General features: G+C 38.6%; 1 protein-coding gene across 1 annotated transcript in view; it reads right to left on the bottom strand.

The window, feature by feature from the left end:
• ZNF385D (zinc finger protein 385D) overlaps positions 1 to 19,006 on the bottom strand; it is a 561,594-nt gene that overhangs the window by 437,996 nt on the left and 104,592 nt on the right. The window contains exon 2 of the mRNA XM_006851632.1: positions 7,723 to 7,865. Within this exon, the coding sequence (XP_006851695.1) occupies positions 7,723 to 7,865 (143 nt within the window). The remainder of the gene's footprint in view (positions 1 to 7,722; positions 7,866 to 19,006) is intronic.

Genomic DNA, 19,006 nt, shown 5'->3' with positions numbered 1-19,006 from the left:
AGAGAGAGAGAGAGAGAGAGGAAAAGAGGAAGAGATCATTAGGTCCAATCTATGTGAAGGAAAAAGAATAGCGCAGAGGTTATAGATTTGCTCAGTGTCATATAACACGACATATCACTTAGTTTTATTTAATGACAAAGAGTTGTTTGTTGTTGTTGCTAGTGCTGTCAAGTCAGTGCCAACTCAGAGCAAGATACACATTACCAGTCAAATTAATTGTTTTCATTTTAATGTTTCCCAAAGGACAAATTTAAACCAAGCTTTTATAATCTTCCTAGAATTTTATCTAAACTCAAAAGCCATATGGGACCTGAGTGACCGGAGGGTACCTTGCTGAACCATCTCCCAGATGTCCAGGAAGCAAGGTTATGCCAGAAAGCCACGTAACACAGAGAGACAGAGATGGAGCTTAAAGAAAAGCAACCCAGGAGATTTTAGTGTAGTCATTTAAGAAGAAGGAAATTTGATGCTGAGAATTAAAAATAAAAAATCTATGTTCTATCAAAGAAAGATTCCTCTGGAAAATTCTTTACCCTTCTCCCCAAAGTAAAGAGAGAATTTTAATTCTTCCTTACCTTTTAAGCAAGGGCCAAACCCCCTAATTCCATTACTCAGCTGTCAGTATGTTGTACTGTGGTGGCTTTCACATTGCTATGACGCTGGAAGAAATGTCACCAGCATTTCACATCAAGCAGGATAAGCCATGGTAGGCATGTTTCAGTACTTTAACACTAAGAGTGACTAGAAAGAATGGCCTGACCATCTAGTTCTAAAAATTCACTAATGAAAAGCCTTATGAATCACATACTGTCTGACTTGTTTCCTTTATACATGTCATCAGGAGGTATAAGAGATAATTGTGCTATTCATTTTATTTTACCAAGGATCTCCTTAGCCCTTGGTAAGATAATATAAGCACAATACCCCCTACGATAAACCATACAGTGATTATAAGGATGAGGCAGGATTGGGCAATATTTCTTATGGCATACACAATGTCACCATGAGTCAGGGGCGAGTCAAAGGCAGCAAAAACAATAGCACCTAACTGTCCCATCTCACTGTTGTTTTAATTGCCATTAAATTAATTCCAGCTCAAGCTCCTGGTGACAAAGTACTATTAAAGGAAAACAGGCCCACTTATACGTGGTGCTATAGGCTAAACACTGGACTTCCAGCCACAGGGTCAGTAGTTCAAACCCACCAGGCACTCAGAAACCCTGTATACAGGGTCACATTTAGTCAAAACTCACTTGACGGCACTTAACAAAAATGTATTTCTTGAAAAAAAATTAAAATCCAGACATAATTAAAATACAAAATCCATTATAGGGGCAAGACATTGCAACAAGGATGCAGAGGTATTTCGCTAGTGTCCACCCATCTTAATCTACTTTTCATTGGATGTGCTGACAGGTCCTATCACTGATACACTAATAACTGCTTTATAAATGCTACTAAAGGTGAATCCAGATTATGTTTCAAAACAGTATAACTTGTTTCTAACCTTTTCAACCCTTCTATCAATTTCCATCCTATGAGGGTTACAGAGTTAAGTCCCTATACTGTTACAGAATACATATGGTGCCACAAGCAACAGAATGCTCCTAGAAATGCAGACAATAAAGAAAATTAACATGTGATGGGAAAACAGAAGAAAGTGGATACATTTTATGCTGTAGCAAGAAACTTGTTTGAATTATGTTCAAATGTTAGGTGGAAAGTAGAGTATGCAAATAGTGAATTTAGATAACTGACTAAGGTGATTTCTACATAACACCTTAAAGCAGCCGTAAGATTTCTCCTTATTCAAGCTCACCATTCCCTTCTTGGAAGCACCATACAGGATCACTATGGGTCAGAACCAACTCAATGGCACTTAACAATAACAACAACTTATACTAAAATATGAAAGAAAGAGATGGATATAAAAGTAAATTGTGCAAAATGAAAACAGAACTTAGAGATTTAGAAAAGTCTATGGAAAAAACGAAAATATTTACAAGATGACTATATAATCATTTGTTAAAGAGATTAAATTTGTGACTAATGCATCTAACCAACTTGTTGTTGTTAAGTGCTGTCAAGTTGGTTCTGATTCATAGTGACCCTGCATAAGGTTTTCTGAAGGATAGGTGATGGGTTTGAACCAACGACCTTGAAGTTAGCAGTCTAGCGCTTATCCTACAGAGTCAAACCAGGAACTCATCTACTACAGCAGAAAACCCATTCATTTTTACAATGAAGTGGACAAAGAATGAGAAGAAAAACAAAAACAAAAAACCACTGTCTGTGTCTTGGAACTCTACAGGGGGAAACAGACCAAAGGAGCTACATATGTTCTCTCTCAAAACAAAGTGAAGGACCATCTCTGGAGTAGCTCAAATATCAGCAGGACGTTCTTGATTTCAGAGTGGAGCCATGGTCTCCCGGATCTGAAAGGATGGGGTCACATTATCCTAGCTTGAAAAAAACAGATGTTTGCCAACTCAGTTCTGGACAGTGGGACTTCTGTTAAGGTGAGCCAGTGGGACAGGGTACTGTCCAAAGTTGAGGGACAATCTTCAATAATGGGGAATAGAAAAACAGAGGCTGCCAGGGATGATGGGATGGTTAGCCATTCAGATGGAATAGCAGAATGGGCTGCCCAATGCCTACGCAACAGAACTGGCCTGGAAGGCCAATGGACCTCCATTCAGAATCCAGAGAGTATGGCTAACACCCAGCGTCTGGAGGGCAAAGGCATTGCCTAGATGGTCCTGAAGAATACAGAATTATTTTCATGTCTTTAAGAGATAAGGTAAATGGATCTACTGGGTTTGGGACTTGCTGGTGCCTATTATTCTTTCTTTCTCGCCAATTTCTCCTATTTGTAAGATAACTATCTACCACTGTACTTTGAAGGTAGACAAATGATAGATAGCTTGTTGTTATTGAGTGCTGTAGATTCAGTTCTGACCCACAGCAACCCTGTATAGGGTTTCCGAGGAGTGGCTGGTGAGCTTGAACCACCGACCTTTCAGGTCAAACGGCTTTACAGTCTGGCGCATTAACCCACAGTGCCACACCAGGACTCCTGATTAATAACTAGTCATCTATTCATCACAGGTTTATAAATGAAGAAGCATTTTCCCCAGCATGGACTATGGCAAAAATCTCACCCATATTTGATGTTGATGTTTCAGATAATGAGATTTTAGACTAGGAATTGATACAACAATTTTTGGATGATGTGATGGGATGAATGTGCTTTGAATGTGACAAGGACATGACTTTTGGGGAACCAAAGGTTGTGTATTGGTCAGGGTTTGTGTCAACTTGATCAGGCCAAGATTTCCAGAGGTTTGGAAGTTGGGCAGTCATTATTCCCAATGTGATGATACCTAAATAAAGGCATAGTTAGCTCTATGATTATTGGCTATGAGCAGTCAATCAACTGAAACAATGTTTCCTTGTGGCTTTGGCCTGCTCCCAATATAATAGACATTTGGGAAAGGCTCTATCTCTCTGTCTTCTACTGGGGACCTGGAACTATGCAGAGAGAGCATGTATATGGTTAAAGAGGATGGTTGATATAGGCCTTGGACCTACTTGAATCTACCTTGTCAGAGGTCCAAGGCCATATGGGATTAGTTCAAGGGAGAAGAAATGATTGAAGTTCAATGTTTTAAGAGGTTTTATGTGTTTGACTGTCTTATGAATATTAATTTCTCATGGTAGCGTAGTGGTTACGAATCGAGCTGCGAACCTTAAGGTCAGTGGTTCGAAACTACCAGCTGCTCCGCGGGAGAAAGATGAGGCTTTCTACTCCCGTAAAGATTTATACCCTCGGAAACCCTGTACAGGGTCGCTATGGGTCGGAACCGACTCGATGGCACTTAACAACAACACAACAATGATTTTTTTAAAAAAGGAGCTCTGGTAGCACAGTGGTTACGAATTGGGCTGCTAACCTCAGGGTCAGCAGTTTGAAACTACCCGCTGTTCTGTGGGAGAAAGTTGAGGCTTTCTGCTCTTGTAAAAATTTACAGCCTCAGAAACCCTGTACAGGGTTGCTATGGGTCAGAACCAACTCCACGGCACATAACAATGACAACAACATTATTGTAAAAAGATGTATGTGTGTGATTGGAATATTGGGTGTGAAGATTACAGAGAGCTTGCAAACTGCTTTGAGTCTATAGTTGACTGGATTTGCTAAAAGTGTAATTAGAATTTGCCTAGATAAAAAAATAGACTTCTTGGTTTAAAACTTTCTAGAGTATGAAGGTGGAATCCTGAGCCCCACCCAGAATCTTCAGAGTTGGGATATTTGTATTTGAAAACACATGCAGACCAACCCAGAACTGCTGGAAGAACAAGAGATACATGAATGAAAGAAAGCAGAGAACATAGAGGACAGTTTGGCATTTTGAGTTTTGGGGCATTCAAGGCAAGCAAAGCCAGCCCATGAGATAAAACCCCCTTCTAGGACTGAACGTTAAAGGAAACTGATGAGCTGTATGTTTGCTGGTGACCATCTGGTTGTGTGAGTGGAACTGGGAAAAATGTAGCAGTGAAGACAGTGGCTGAAGAGACAAAGATTGACCAATCTAAAGTTTAGGGCATTGTGTGAACTTCTGAGTACATTGGCACTGACATAGCTAATGGGGGCTAGGGCTGAGAGTGAAGAGGCCAGCTGATTTGAAATGCAAAGAGATATGTGTGTGTGAACTCTCCAACTTGCAGCCGGTACCCATTTGACCTAGCTAGAAATGCAAGGGCTGAGTTGTAACCAAACCTACACTTTGATAAAGTGGACTTTTGCTTATGGATGCAGTTGCTCAAAATGCCAACTGGAATGGAAGATTCTTCTGATCAAGGAACTTACCTGTATCCTCAGTGTACTAGGTTGATAGGGACAGGCAATTTAGACATTGGCTGTCAAAAATGGGAGTGGGGTATAAAGCATGAAGTGGCTGACTTACAAGTTTCATGTGTATGCTTAGTTTCAGAATGAAAGGAATATGGCAGAGTCTCCACTGACTAGTTTTCCTCTTTTCCAGTTGAGTCTTGTGAAATGGGCTGATGGATGGTGTAGATGGGATTTTATTTTTAAAATTTTGAGCACTTGTTAGTAGGATTAATTGTGATTGTCACAACTGTTATTGTAGTAGATGTGTAACTAAAAGGAGGGAGTAGTTACACGTTTCATTTCAATAACAGATGATCCCAGGACCACCATTAAGAAGGAAGAGCATAAGAAGTATATTGGATTCGTGCCTGGAAAGGTGATGGCAGCAGACAGCAGCAGAGGCAGTGGCCTGGAAAGACAGAGTAGCTATGGACTCGAGGTCCACAGACTGAGTAAAGCTGTGTACCTATGGGCAGGGGCCTGGCTTGAAGAACGTTCCCTTTGGACATTTAAATGAATATATATTTGTTCTGTATGTGTGCATCGAATATCTGTGGTTGTTCATTTGTGAAATGTAAGATTTATATGGGGCCAGTGCATTTTCAGTTGTATGCATTTTAGTTATATCATGTTGTTGTTGTTGTTGTTAAGTGCCATCAAGTCGATTTCAACCCACAGTGACCCTGTACAAGGTTTCCAAGGAGAAGCTGGTGAGCTTGAACTACCAACCTTGCAGTTAAAATGACTTTGCAGTCTGACGCATTAGCCCACAGTGCCACACCATGACTCCTATATCACGTTAGGCACATGTATAACTTCACAATTTTCTTTATTTAGGGATTATGCTTATAGTTTATAGATTTCACAATGACAAGGTTGGACTTGAACAGTTAGGGTTTTGTGTCAACTTGAGTTGTTGTTTTAAGTACCACGGAGTCAGTTCTGACTCATAGTGACCCTGTACAGGGTTTCTGAGGCTGTAAATCTTTACAGGAGCAGAAAGCCTCATCTTTCTCCCACGGAATGGCTGGTAGTTTCAAACTGCCAACCTTGAGGTTAGCAGCCCGATTTGTAACTACTACCCTACCAGAGCTCCTTTCAACTTGAGTAGGCCAGGATTTTCAGAGGGTTGGCAGTCAGGATGTGCTGGTTCCCATGTTGAAACAACCTAACACAGAGGTGGTTTACACTATGATGATTAGAAACGAGGAGCAATCAATTGAAAAGATGTTTTCTTGGGGCTGTGGCCTGCTCCCAATATAATGGACACATGGAAAAGACTTACTCTTTCTCTCTTCCACTGGGGACCTGAGACTCTGCAATTGTAAGCCATTTTCTTAATAATGAACTTCTCTCTCTCTCTATATATATACATATATACATAGCTACACATAAATATATCTACATAGATACACATGCACATATATACATAGCTACAAACACAGCTACACATATATACATACATATATATATGTGTGTGTGTGTGTGTGTATATGTATGTTTCACTGGTTTGCTTCTCTAGAAAACCTAGCCGAAGACAGTGTGGAATCTTATGGACTGAATGTGTCTTCAAAAAATCATGTTGTAAATCCTAGCATCTATGTGTGGCTGTAATCTCATTTGAAATAGCTTGTCTTTATTGTGTTTGATGAAGCAAGGTTAGTATATGTTACATCTTAAGTCAATATCTTTTGAGATACAAAAAAGATTAAACAAGCAAGAAAGATGGAGGAAAAGAGATGTCAAGGAACAAGAAACTCAAAAGAGACAAGTGTCTTTCTCCAGAATCAACAGAGAAAGAAAGCTCTCCCATAGAGCCAGCACTCTGAATTCAGAATTCCAGTCTCCTAAAACATACAAATCGGGCTGCGAACCTTAAGGTCAGCGGTTCAAAACTACCAGTTGCTCCGTGGGAGAAAGATCAGGCTTTCTACTCCCATAAAGATTTACACCCTCGGAAACCCTGTACAGGGTCGCTATGGGTCGGAACCGACTCGACGGCACTTAACAACAACAACAAAAACATGCGAAAATGAGTTTATTTTTTAAAGCCATCATTTGTGGCATTTTTGTAATAGTATCACCAGATAACTATGATGAGTCTGCCAACTTACAAACATATGTTTAATAGTAAAAACAGAAGTATGAAGTAATTGAACTTGTGATAAGATTGTGGACAAAGTACTCTTTTCTCACTCCCCCCAAGTAAAACAAGACAATACCTAAAACTGAGGGAAATAATGTAAGACAGACTTAACTTGGGCAACTGTGGTTAGGTTGTAAGAAAATCAATAAATTAAAACTCACATGATTAGAGACCTGATGTGGTTGGTGTTAAAGGAGGAGAAAAATGTATCCTTTACATGAAATTTATAACTATCATGATTATCAATCCTTTTTACTACATTAGAAAAGTAGTAATAAATTTTAAAATTAAGACATATACATACTCAAGTTTGAAGAAACACACATTTATGTTTTTAGATACCTACTAGAATTCCAATGTTGTCTTCAACAAATTCATTACATTCTAATTGGAATGTATTCAAAGAAAACAATAGAAACTGTGACTACAATCCAGAAGACACTAAATGGGAGACATCAAGTCATAAACAGGCCAGTCATAGAAAATCACTTTTTCTTTTCCCTTGAACAAGAGCTTGACTCAGAACTTTACATACCCAAGCAGACAACTAACTTCAGCATGGCTTTCGGACAAACTATGGGTTAAATGATAAAACAAGAGGGAGGTTACAGGACAAAACTCCCCTGACCCCTATGAGGTTTTTCAGTACTATGGCAAATAGAAAACTGGCCTTGGTACTTACCGCATTAAAATTAGGAAAGAGGTTGACTGCCGCCGCAGTATCAAGAGGAAAAGGAAGAAATGGTTTAATATCCAGCGATGGTTGTAAAGGAGGGGCTGGTGGACGGACCAGGGCTGGGAGAGCCGGGCTCTGGCATGTACCACCTGTGGAGAAGAGAACAAAGCAGTCAGGGACAACTTCCTCTTGAGCATTAAGGCCAGTTTTATGGATTATAGGAAAAGATGACCGAATTATTGATCTCCACTGTAAAAACTGGTCAACTGAGCAGTTCTGCCATTAGTCAGAAGGTAGTAGTTGAACACTTTCCTGTTCTTCAGATTATATCTATCCAATTAAGTAAATAACACTTGACATTTCAAACAGACTACCACTCCCCATCTGGTGATCCCTTCCCTTTATTCCTAAATTCCCTGTGGAATCTGTTGCATCCAAGATCTCTGAGTGCAAAAGGAAAACCCTTCAATTGCACTCCATCCTTCTCTGAAAACCAACTTTTGCTCAGAAAATGTACTGTCTGAGTGATTATTTAATAGAGCTGCTCTTTTCTATCACACCCTTAACTCTGGTGGCAAGATGACAGGATCCTGGCATGAAAAAGGAACTTAACCACAAACACAGGTCATCATACTTTACCAATCTGACACCTAGAGGACTACAATCCCACTTCTGTGCAGCATTCCTATGGCTTTGAGCCCTCAAATACTACCCACCTTCTTGCCAGGTATGGGTAGGCAGAATTTAGAAGGCCACCAATAAGCAGGCAGTGGAACTATAATTCAAATAGTGCACCCCTCTTTGCCTATGAATACACAATCAACTATTCTGTAGAAGAGCAAACACCTTCGCTCATTATAGAACACCACAGTGTTCAGAGTCTCCATAATTTGGTAACATTCCAAATCATAATTTGCAGTTAATTAAAGGCTGTTTGAATCCTAGAAACTGTTAAAATATGCCAGCATTCTTCTAATCTGAAAGACAAGCAGCAGACTGCATAAACCTGCTGGTAAGAATCCAAGATGCATTAGGAAAACAAAGTAGTGATGTTTTTCTTTTCTCACTGAAGAGAATTCTAGGAGATGGATGGGAAGAGAAAGGTTCATGTCTGTGCCCCTTAATCTATATCACCTTGTTTTTAAAGGAAAGCAGAGGGAAGCTCCAAAACAATTGCCTTTGTATATGAGGGTAAAAAAAAATTATTACTATAAAATTATAGAATTCTTTATTTAAAAATATCAAAACATGAAATTGTTTCTTGATATGGTCTCCATCGAGGTCCATACATTCTAAAGGTGGTGTTTCCAATCTCTCTAAGTCTTCCTCTGGAGTCCTGGTGTAGTGCTGCAGGATTATGTGCTGGACAAAAGGTCAGTTTGAGCTGTAAGGCAGTGCAAATCCACCAGCTGCATCCAGGCAATGCTGTACGGATTCCCTATGAGTTGGAACCAAATTTAGAGCACTTAACAACAACAACCACCCTTCCTCTAGGAGAAATCCAAGACATTTGGGAAAAGCAAGACCCCAGGAACTGATGGAATACAGATTGAAATGTTTCAACAAACTGATGTAACACAGGAGGAGCTCTCTCATTTATGTTAAGAAATATGGAAAAAAGCTAGCTGTTTGGGAGAATCCATATCTGTGCCATTACAAAGAAAGGTGAACCAATGGCATGCCGATATCAGTGTCACATGCAAATAGAATTTTGGTGAACATAATTCAAAAACTGTTGCAATCAACAGTACACCAACAAGGAGCTGCCAGAGAATCAAGCCAGATTCAGGCGAGGACGTGGAACAAGGTATATCACTGCTGACCTCAGATAAATCTTGCCTTAAAGCAGAAAATATCAGAAAGATGCTTGTGTTTTATTGATTATGCAAAAGCATTTGGTTTTGTGAATCATAACAAACTATAAATAGTACTGAGAAGAAAGTGTTATCTCAGAACACTTAACTGCGCTCATGAGGAACCTGTACATAGACCGAAAGGCAGTTTTGTTTTGTTTTTCAAAACAAGGAGATATTGAGAGGTTTAAAATCAGGGAAGGTAGCCTCTAGGTTTATATCCTTTTAACATAGTTATTCAATATGTATGCTGAGCAAATAATCCTCACAGCTGGATTTTATGAAAAAGAACATGCTATTGAATTGCAGAAAGAATCACTGACAACCTGTGATATACAGGCTTGCTGGGAACCAAGAGGTCTTGAAATGAAGATCAAAAACCATAGTCTTCAGTACGCATTGCACCTCAATATAAAGCAAACAAGGATTCTCATAGGTAGAACAATAAATAACATCATGATCAATGGAGAAAAGATTGAAGTTGTCAAAGACTGCATTTTACTTAGATCTATCATAAACACTCATGGAAAGAGCAGTCATGAAACAAACAGATGTAATGTATTAGTTTGAGAATTAAGGTTTGTCTGACCCAAGCCATGTATTTCCAATTGCCTATCTGCATATGAATGTTGGACAGTGAATAAGGAAGAGTGTAGAAGAATCTATACATTTGAATTACGGTGTTGATGAAGAATGTTGAAAGTACCATGAACTGCCGGAAGAACAAACAAATCTGTCTTAGAAGTACAACCAGAAAGCTCCTCAGAAGCGAGGCTGACAAGATTTCATCTCTCATACTTTGAACATATGGTAAGGAGGGACCAGTCCCCGGAGAAGGACATTATGCTTCATAAAGTAGAGGATCACCAGAAAAAGAGAAAGATCCTAATGAGATGTATTGACACAGTAGCAGCATCGAGTTCACACGTAACAGTTAAGGGCATGGGTAATGTTTCCTTTTGTTGTATAGAGGGTCCCATGTGTCTAAATGGACTCAATGGCACCTACCAACAACCAACAAGAAATTCTCCAAGAAATTCTGCACTTTTTGATATACACCATGTCAAATTGGCAGTTTTGGTACCCTAGAAGGACTCTAATCATCTTCCTTTTCAATGATCTTTGAGGTTAGGGAGCAACAAGAAATTTTAAGAGGCAAAATCATGGCTACAAGGAGGATAGTATAAGGCTTCCCACAGAAATTCTCACAGAACAGCCCTTGCTACCCTTGAAGAATGAGCAGTTGCAATGTTGTGATAAAAAAATATTCCCTCACGCAATATTTTTCTCAAATTTATTTGCCTTTTTTTCATCAATGCAGTCTCTTATTTTCTTAAAACTTTATCCAATAAGCCCCAAAGATTGTCCTGTGTCCTTTGAGAAAATCTATCAAGATTTTCTCTGGAATCCCAAGATGATCATCATAAATTTCTGAGTTGGCCTCTCTGCTTTGAATTTAACTGACCCAGCAGATATCTTTGGAAGTCAGTTTTTGGACTGGACCTTACTCTCTGGATCATATGGGTAAACCAAAGTCTCATCCCCCTTATGATTCGTTCCATAAAATTGTCATTAGGTTCAATCAGGCTTAAAAAGACTGGTGGAAAAATAAACTCTTTGAGCTACCTGATCTTTGTGCAATGTTTGTGTGACCCATTGAGCCTAAAACTGGCTGAGCCAAGATGTGCACTTAAAACTGCAAATATAAAACCATGAGAGCTCCTAATTTTAGCAGCAATTGCTTCAGTGATAGTACTTTGGACTTCTTCCATCAGTTTCTGGATATCAGCCACAGTTTCTTCATTCATCAAGGTTGATGGTCTTCCTTTTCTTGGCTCATCTTTGAAGTCTTCACTTTTCTTAAAATGTTTGATGCATTTAAATACTGTTGTTTTATGTGGGACAGCATTCCTATAAAGTTATTGGAAAGCTTCAATGATTCGGGAAGATGTTCACTTTAGTTTAGCTGAAAATTTGATAGTAGCTTTGACTTCAAATTCATTTTTCACCCATGGAAAACAAAGTTGTTTTGTTTGTTTGTTTGTTTGTTTTTTAAAGTAACTCTAATGAGATTTAAAAAAGTGTATGAGGGGGCTTCAAAAAGCTCATGGAAAAAAATCCATTGTCTTTTATTTCAACTTTTCACATGTATTTGAAGATCCCGTTGTTACTGAAAGAACCTGCCTGCCGCCATCTACTAGTTGCAAAGACATGATTAAACATGTTTGGGAAAAAAACCTATGCATATACCAACTAGAATTCTAGTAACAATACTTTCTGATTTACTCTCATATTTCATAATCAATCCTTTGGCCAAATGTGACATCAGACCATAATTCTGCCTTCATATAATTATCTGGACATAAGATAAAAATTCTGAAAATGATCCCCTTTTGGACCAGATGATCCAAAGCTACAAAGGTAGGTTATACTTAAGACTGATTACAGAAATCATCGGCACAGGCCCTTAATCAACCACACACCAGTGCCATCAGCTCTCTTGCTTCCAGGTATAAAATCAGCCAGAGCCAAATTAGCAAAAAGAGTTATCATTCTCATTTTTCTTACCTCCAGTTTGAAATAAATTTCAACACGGACAATTGACATTGTGTCACCGAAACAATAAAAAAGAAACAGAAAAAATAGTAGTACACGGGAAGAAGTAGAGAGATGTTAAAAAGAAAGCCTACAAGCAACATACCACCAAGTCTACACACACCTGAGCACACCATAATGTTTTTCTTATTGACCACTTGGTAGTGAATTATGTGTGGGTGTGTCAACTTCTATGGTGAGGTCACTAATAATACTTTTGCCGTACACGTGTCAGGAGTTCAGTGTTTCTAAAAGGTTTTTGTTTTTTTTATTTGTTTTAATGACTAGTAACAGCACCAAGATAGAATTTTGTTTGGTGCTTGTCTGGAAAACACAGAAAGTAAGTTGTGGTTGACATCATTTGGTTAAAATATCCACAAATAAGTGAGCTTTAATAAATAATTTAAAAATATTTTCATCGCTGTCTCAAGTCATCCTTTGCCAAGGGTATTCATGTAGTGGGGTTTTCAAAATCTGAGGGAACATGGAATTTAAAAATAATAGAACATTTTCATGAACTTTTCAAAGCCCCCTTCTATATCCATTACCTCATTTGATGCTAACATTAAAGAAATTAAGCTAAGGGCTAAAATAAACTCATGGAGAGAATAAGTAAGCTAGTAAACTCTTTAGCTATTTATATTGGTTCCACAGAAATCTTCAATACTTATAGTCATACGAATGTAATTTACAGGAATGCATTTCATTATTATTTTTGGTTCAAGAGATCTAAATAAGCTAAGTTCACACTCATTATAGTTTTTAATCCAGCACATTAAGAATCATAATGGAGTCCTGGTATGGCACTGTAGAATAAGCACTGGACTGCTAACTGCAGGTCAGTGGTTCAAACCCACCTGTCACTCCTTGGAAATCATACACAGGGTCGCTATGACTCAACAGCACTCAACATCAGTTACAAAGAATATATTGATTTACATGTTAGATGAAGGTGCACTCTTTTTTTACCCCTTCTACATTCTTTCAGGAGATTTATTTTCTTTGCTGTTTTGAAGTGTCGTTGAGTCAGTTGTAACTCATAGCAACCGTGTATAGGATTTCCAATGAGCGACTGGTGAGTTTGAACCACTGATTTGTAGTTTAAACTGACCTTGAGGTCGAGCGCACACAGTTCAAAAACTCTACCTACATTACAAGGTTTTTTCAGATGAAAAAAAAAATAGATAAGAATTATAAAACTTGATTACATTGGGTTAAATATTTAAATTTCATTCTTTCTACTTGCTTGAAGAGAGAAAAACCTAAAACATCAGTGAAATTCAGAAGACATGTGACTACTCATTCTTTAGCCAATTGCCAATCAGGTATAGTAGCTGTTGTGTGCTTCCCGAGTCTTCTTCAGGTCTGAGACACTAATTTCTCCAGTTTCTGAGCATACAGGCGGCCCTTACCTGAGAAGTACTGAGGGCTCTTACTTGAGAAGATTCTATTCAACAAATTACCCCGGGCCAAAGGATGTGCTTTCACCACGTAGAAGAGGTCTCTTAAATGGAGAGGTTAGTGGCTCCACTGAATGACAGATTAATGGAGAGGGCTTAATGGCTTTTCCCTTTATCACAAAGCAAGACAATACTGAAAGTGTTTCATAAGATCTAGGCTAATTTGAGACCTCTGTTGTAACTGAATATCAGTTCAATTTCTCCCTCTGCCAAACCCTGTGTCCCTCACAACTCACAGGTTATGACCCCAAGAGTTTCTTTAAAAAAAAAAAACTCAGAATCTGCTTCTACAGGAACTTGACCTGTAATACCCAGCCACAATTTATGATCATGAGGCTAATTCACGTATCGAAGTGAAATACTCAACTGTCTTATTCTAAAAATAGGTGCTTGCTTCCAAATCTCTAACACTGACATTGATACACAAGATCGAAGTTATCTCTTAACATTTGTCTATGACTAACAATTCTGCAGAACACCTCATAACATGGGTAAACCTAGAGGATATTATGCTGAGTGAAATTAGTCAATCAGAAAAGGACAAATATTATATGATAACATTATTTTAACAACTCAAGAAAAGGTTTTCATGCTAAAACAAAAACATTTTTTGATGGTTATTTGGGGTGGAAAGGAAAGTGAACCATTGACTAGAGGGTGTTGTTATTAAGTACTGCTGAGTCAGTTCTGACTCATAAAGACCCAGTATAGTGTTTCCAAGAAGCAGCTGGTAAGTTTGAACTGACAACCTTGTTGTTCAAACCGAACTTGAGGTTGAGTGCTTATCCTACAGTGTCACACCAGGACTAGACGACAGACATGTGTTAACTCAGGTGACAGGAAAGGCAATATACATCAAGAGGTAGGTTGGCAGGAGAATGATGAAGACAGGTGAAGACACAGGAAGGAATACAAGGGTTAAAAGGGATAGAGGTAAATACTGTTAATGTTAGAACAACATTATTCAGCAGGTAGATACATGCACAGATACACAGGCTTAATGGATATGGGAGGGTTAATGGTAGTATAAGGAGCTCTGGTAGCGTAGTGGTTATGAATCAGGCTGCGAACCTCAAGGTCGGCAGTTCGAAACTACCAACGGTTCCACAGCAGAAAGATGAGGCAGTCTGCTCCCGTAAAGATTTACAGCCTCAGAAACCCTGTACAGGGTCGCGATGGGTCGGAATCGACTCGAAAGCACTTAACAACAACAACAATGGTAGTATATCCACAAATATCTAAAGGTTTGACAGAGGATATTTGTCTGAACACCTATGAATGTGTTGGAGCACACAGGGAACAAAATGAAGCATAAGCAGACACTTTAAGGCAATGAGATGCTGGGCTCAGGACAGCAGTCTCAGGAGACACCATGGTCAATTAGCATAACATAGTCCACCAAGACAATGTTCTACATCCTAGTTTGCTGAGTTACAAATGGCATGTTAAAAGGTTCATCTTTCTCCCCATACAACTATTGGATGTTCCATGTGTGAAAACAAGAAGACTAGTGAAAACTGAAATGCTTGAAATCCAATTATTCCAATGGATTTATGAAACGTGAACATCAGTCTCCATGATTCTCACACCAGAACTAGATGGTACCTGGCTACCACTAACAACTGCTCTGAAAGGGATCACATTAGAATATCCCAGACAAAGCAGGAGAATATGTAGAACAAAACTCAAAACTATAAAAAAGATGTGACTTACTGCTCAGAAAGAACTGGAGGAACCTGAGACTATGGTCCTTGGTCATCCTTCATGTCTGGAACTCAACTCACTCTTGTGCCACAATTTTCAGTCAAGAGGTAGATATGTATACAAAGGGGATAACAACACTAGTAAGGGACACTCACTATGGAATGGTCAACTACTCACAATCAAAATGGCATTACTTATCTATGAACAAAGCTCAGAAGGGTTGGAAAGGAGGGTGAAATGAAAATAAGCACTATAGAAAGAAAGTGGGCTGTAACTGTTGTTACATACAATCAAAATTAAAGTAGATGATTGTGGAAAGTAAAACTGATGATCCGTTCTATTAATCGTCACTCAATTCAATAAAAAAATTTTTCAGAAAATAAAAAGAAATTCAGTTAGAAGCAAAGTGTGAAGTGTTCATTGTGATTTTGTTGTTTAATGCTGTCGTCAGTTCTAATTCGTAGCGGCCCTGTATAGGATTTTTAAGGAGCAGCTGGTGAATTTGAACCACCAACCTTGAGATTCAAACTGACCCTACAGTCCAGTGCTTTATCCACCAGCACCACACCAAGACTCCCAAATGATAGAGCTGGAATTGAGACCCAGCCTTGCCTAACCCTGTATCTGTGTTTTCAACCAGTGTACTCTTTGTTCAGTGTTCATTACAGCTCTCAAAATTCTTCTCCCTTTTTTTTTACTTGCAACTGTTGGTTTATATTTAGAATAGAAGTTGCAAATAATGAACAACAGCACAAACATAAAATATTACTTCAGTCTATTCACAAGACAGCTGTGTATTCACAAAAGTACTAATTCATGAATTTATGAAAACAAAACACTAGAGTACCCTATGCTCAAATATTTGAGAAAACTATCCAAGAAAGTATGATACATTTACTTTAGAAATTTGCCTTCTCAGGAAAAAATTAAAACATAAATGTGGAAGAGCATTTGTTTTAATAATATATACAGATACATTAGAATTCTAAGTCACTGGTTCTCCGTTTAGAGCCTGTTGTATTACAGATAATGCATATAAAGTGACTATCCCAGCACCTGGCCAATTGGCACTCACTAAGTGAGGCATCTTTTCTTAAATGACTACAAGTAACTTCGAAGGTAACTGTTGAGATCAGTTCCACACCCAGGCTCTCTGAAAGTACTCATTCAAGATGATTTCCCATTCTTCACTTTATTTTGGTTCCTTCAAGAAGAGGATAGTCAACATATAGGTATCTTTGTAAATTAATAATTTGAAATATTCCTGAAGAGTGGGATGATGTTCTTTCTATCACACTTTTAAACTTGAACCTCTACACTTGATCCATCTAGGGTCCAACAGTCACAGATATTAGGTTTGACAGTTTACCTTAGTACTTACACATTCATTTCCTCAAATGACAAAAGTGAAGTTCAAAATGAGGAGGGGTTGCCATTGTTTAATATGCATGCCAGTGTCTGTCTTGGAACTCTGAATCGTTTATTCAAACCCATCCATTGCCATTGAGTTCATTCAGACTCACAGCAACCCTATATTGGAGTCCAGATAATGTACATTTTTACAGGTAGCGACAACATCATCTTTCTTCCCTGGAGCTGCTGACTGGTTTGAACTTCATGCCTTACATCTAACACACAGCACTGCCAGGGTTCCTTCATTAACATATTGTTGTTGTTGTTGTTAAGTGCTGTCAAGTCAGTTTCAATCCATAATGAAACTCTATAGGATTTCCAAGGAGCAGCTCATAGGTTTACACTACCGACCATGTAGTGTAAGCTTATCATAAGGCACCACATATGGTACTTTAAAAATCCAGTAGTTGCCTGTCAGTTGGTTGTACTGTGGTTGCTTATATGTTGCTGTGATGCTGAAAGCTATGCCACCAGCATTTTAAATACCAGCAGGCTCATCCAGGGTGGACAGGTTTCAGTGGAGCATCCAGACTAAAACAGACTAGGAAGATGGAAAGGCAGACCATTTCTTAAAATTAGCCACTGAAAATATTATAAATAGCAGCAGAACACTGTCAGATATAGTGCCAGATGATGGGCTCCTCAGTTTGAAAGGCACTCAAAATACAACTGGGAAAGAGCTGTCTCCTCAAAGTAGTTAAGTGCTGTCTAGTAGGTTCCAACTCATAACAATCCTGTACTGTGTTAATGAGGAACAGCTGGCTTGAATGGCTGACGTTCACAGTCCCGTGCTGAACCTACAGTGCTATACCACAAGTTTACTTTAATGACGTGGATGCAGTAAAGCTCTTGGGACCTCCATTTGCTGATATGGCACAATTAAAAGAAACAGCTGCAAGCATCCATGAATAATCAGAACATGGAATGTGTGAAGTATGAATCTAGAAAACAGAAGTCATCAAAATTGAAATGGAATGCATAAAAATCAATTTCTCTTATTTATTGCTGCTGTTGTTGTTAGGTGCATAAGGCAAACTTATATACAACAGAATGAAACACTGCTTGGTCTTGCACCATCCTCACAACTGTTGTCATGCTTGAGCCTACTGTTGCTGCCAATGTTTCAATCCATCTTGCTGGGAGTCTTCATCTTTTTCATTGACTCTCCACTTTATCAAGTGTAATGTCCTTCTCCAGGGACTGGTCTCTCCTGAGTAACTAAACCTCACCATCCTGACTTCTAAGGAGCATTCTAGCTGTGTCTCCTCCAACACAGGTTTGTTTGTTCTTCTGGCATCTCATGATACTTTTGGTATTCTTCTCCACACTGTAATTCAAATGCAGAAAATTCTGATGTCTGCCTTATTTATTGTACAAATTTCACATGCATATGAATTACTTGAACATACCATTGCTTGAGTTAGCCTCACCTTAATCCTCAAACTTACCTTTTCTCTTGAACAATTTAAAGAGGTCTTGTGCAGCAAATTTGCTTAACGTGATATGTCACTTGATTTCTTGACTGCTGTTTTCATGACTGCTGATAGTGAATCCAAGCAAAATGAAGTCTTGGCATTAGTTAGTTAGTCTAGGCATTAGTTAGACACAGTGAAACAGACAATCATATGGGCTACTATCCTGGGAACAGCAAATTGAAGAGGAATGGTGTCTCATTCAACGTCAAAAAGATCATTTCCAGATTTATCTTTAAGTATAATGCTGTCTGTGATAGTATAATATTCATATTCCTACAAGACCAACTAATACTATTATTCAAATTTATGCACCAATCATTAAAGCCAAAGATGATGAAATTGAAGAATTCTACCAACTTCTTCAGTCTGAAAATTTTTAAACATGTAATCAAGATGCATTGATAATTACCGGTGATTGGAACGTGAAAGTTGGAAACAAACAGGAAAGATCTGGAATTAGAAAATATGGCCTTGCTGAGAGAAATGAGGCTGGAGATGTTGTTGTTATTAAGGGCCATCAGTTGGCTCCAACTCATAATGACCCTGTACAGGCTTTCTGAGGAGTGACTGGTGAGCTTGACCTGCTGATCTTGCAGTTCAAACCAATCTTGTAGTCCAGCGCATTAACCTGTAGCACCACACCAGGACTCCCGAGGCTGGAGATAGCATTATAGTTTAGCAAGACAAATTCATTGCAAATACCCTTTACAGCAACAAAAAGTAACTATAAATGTGGACTTCAACAGATGGACTATACAGAAGTCAAATTTACTACATCGTTGGGAAGAGA

This window comes from Chrysochloris asiatica, unplaced genomic scaffold, assembly GCF_000296735.1.
Source record: "Chrysochloris asiatica unplaced genomic scaffold, ChrAsi1.0 scaffold00030, whole genome shotgun sequence".
Lineage (NCBI taxonomy): Eukaryota > Metazoa > Chordata > Mammalia > Afrosoricida > Chrysochloridae > Chrysochloris > Chrysochloris asiatica.
This window is presented reverse-complemented; position numbering and strand designations above follow the sequence as displayed.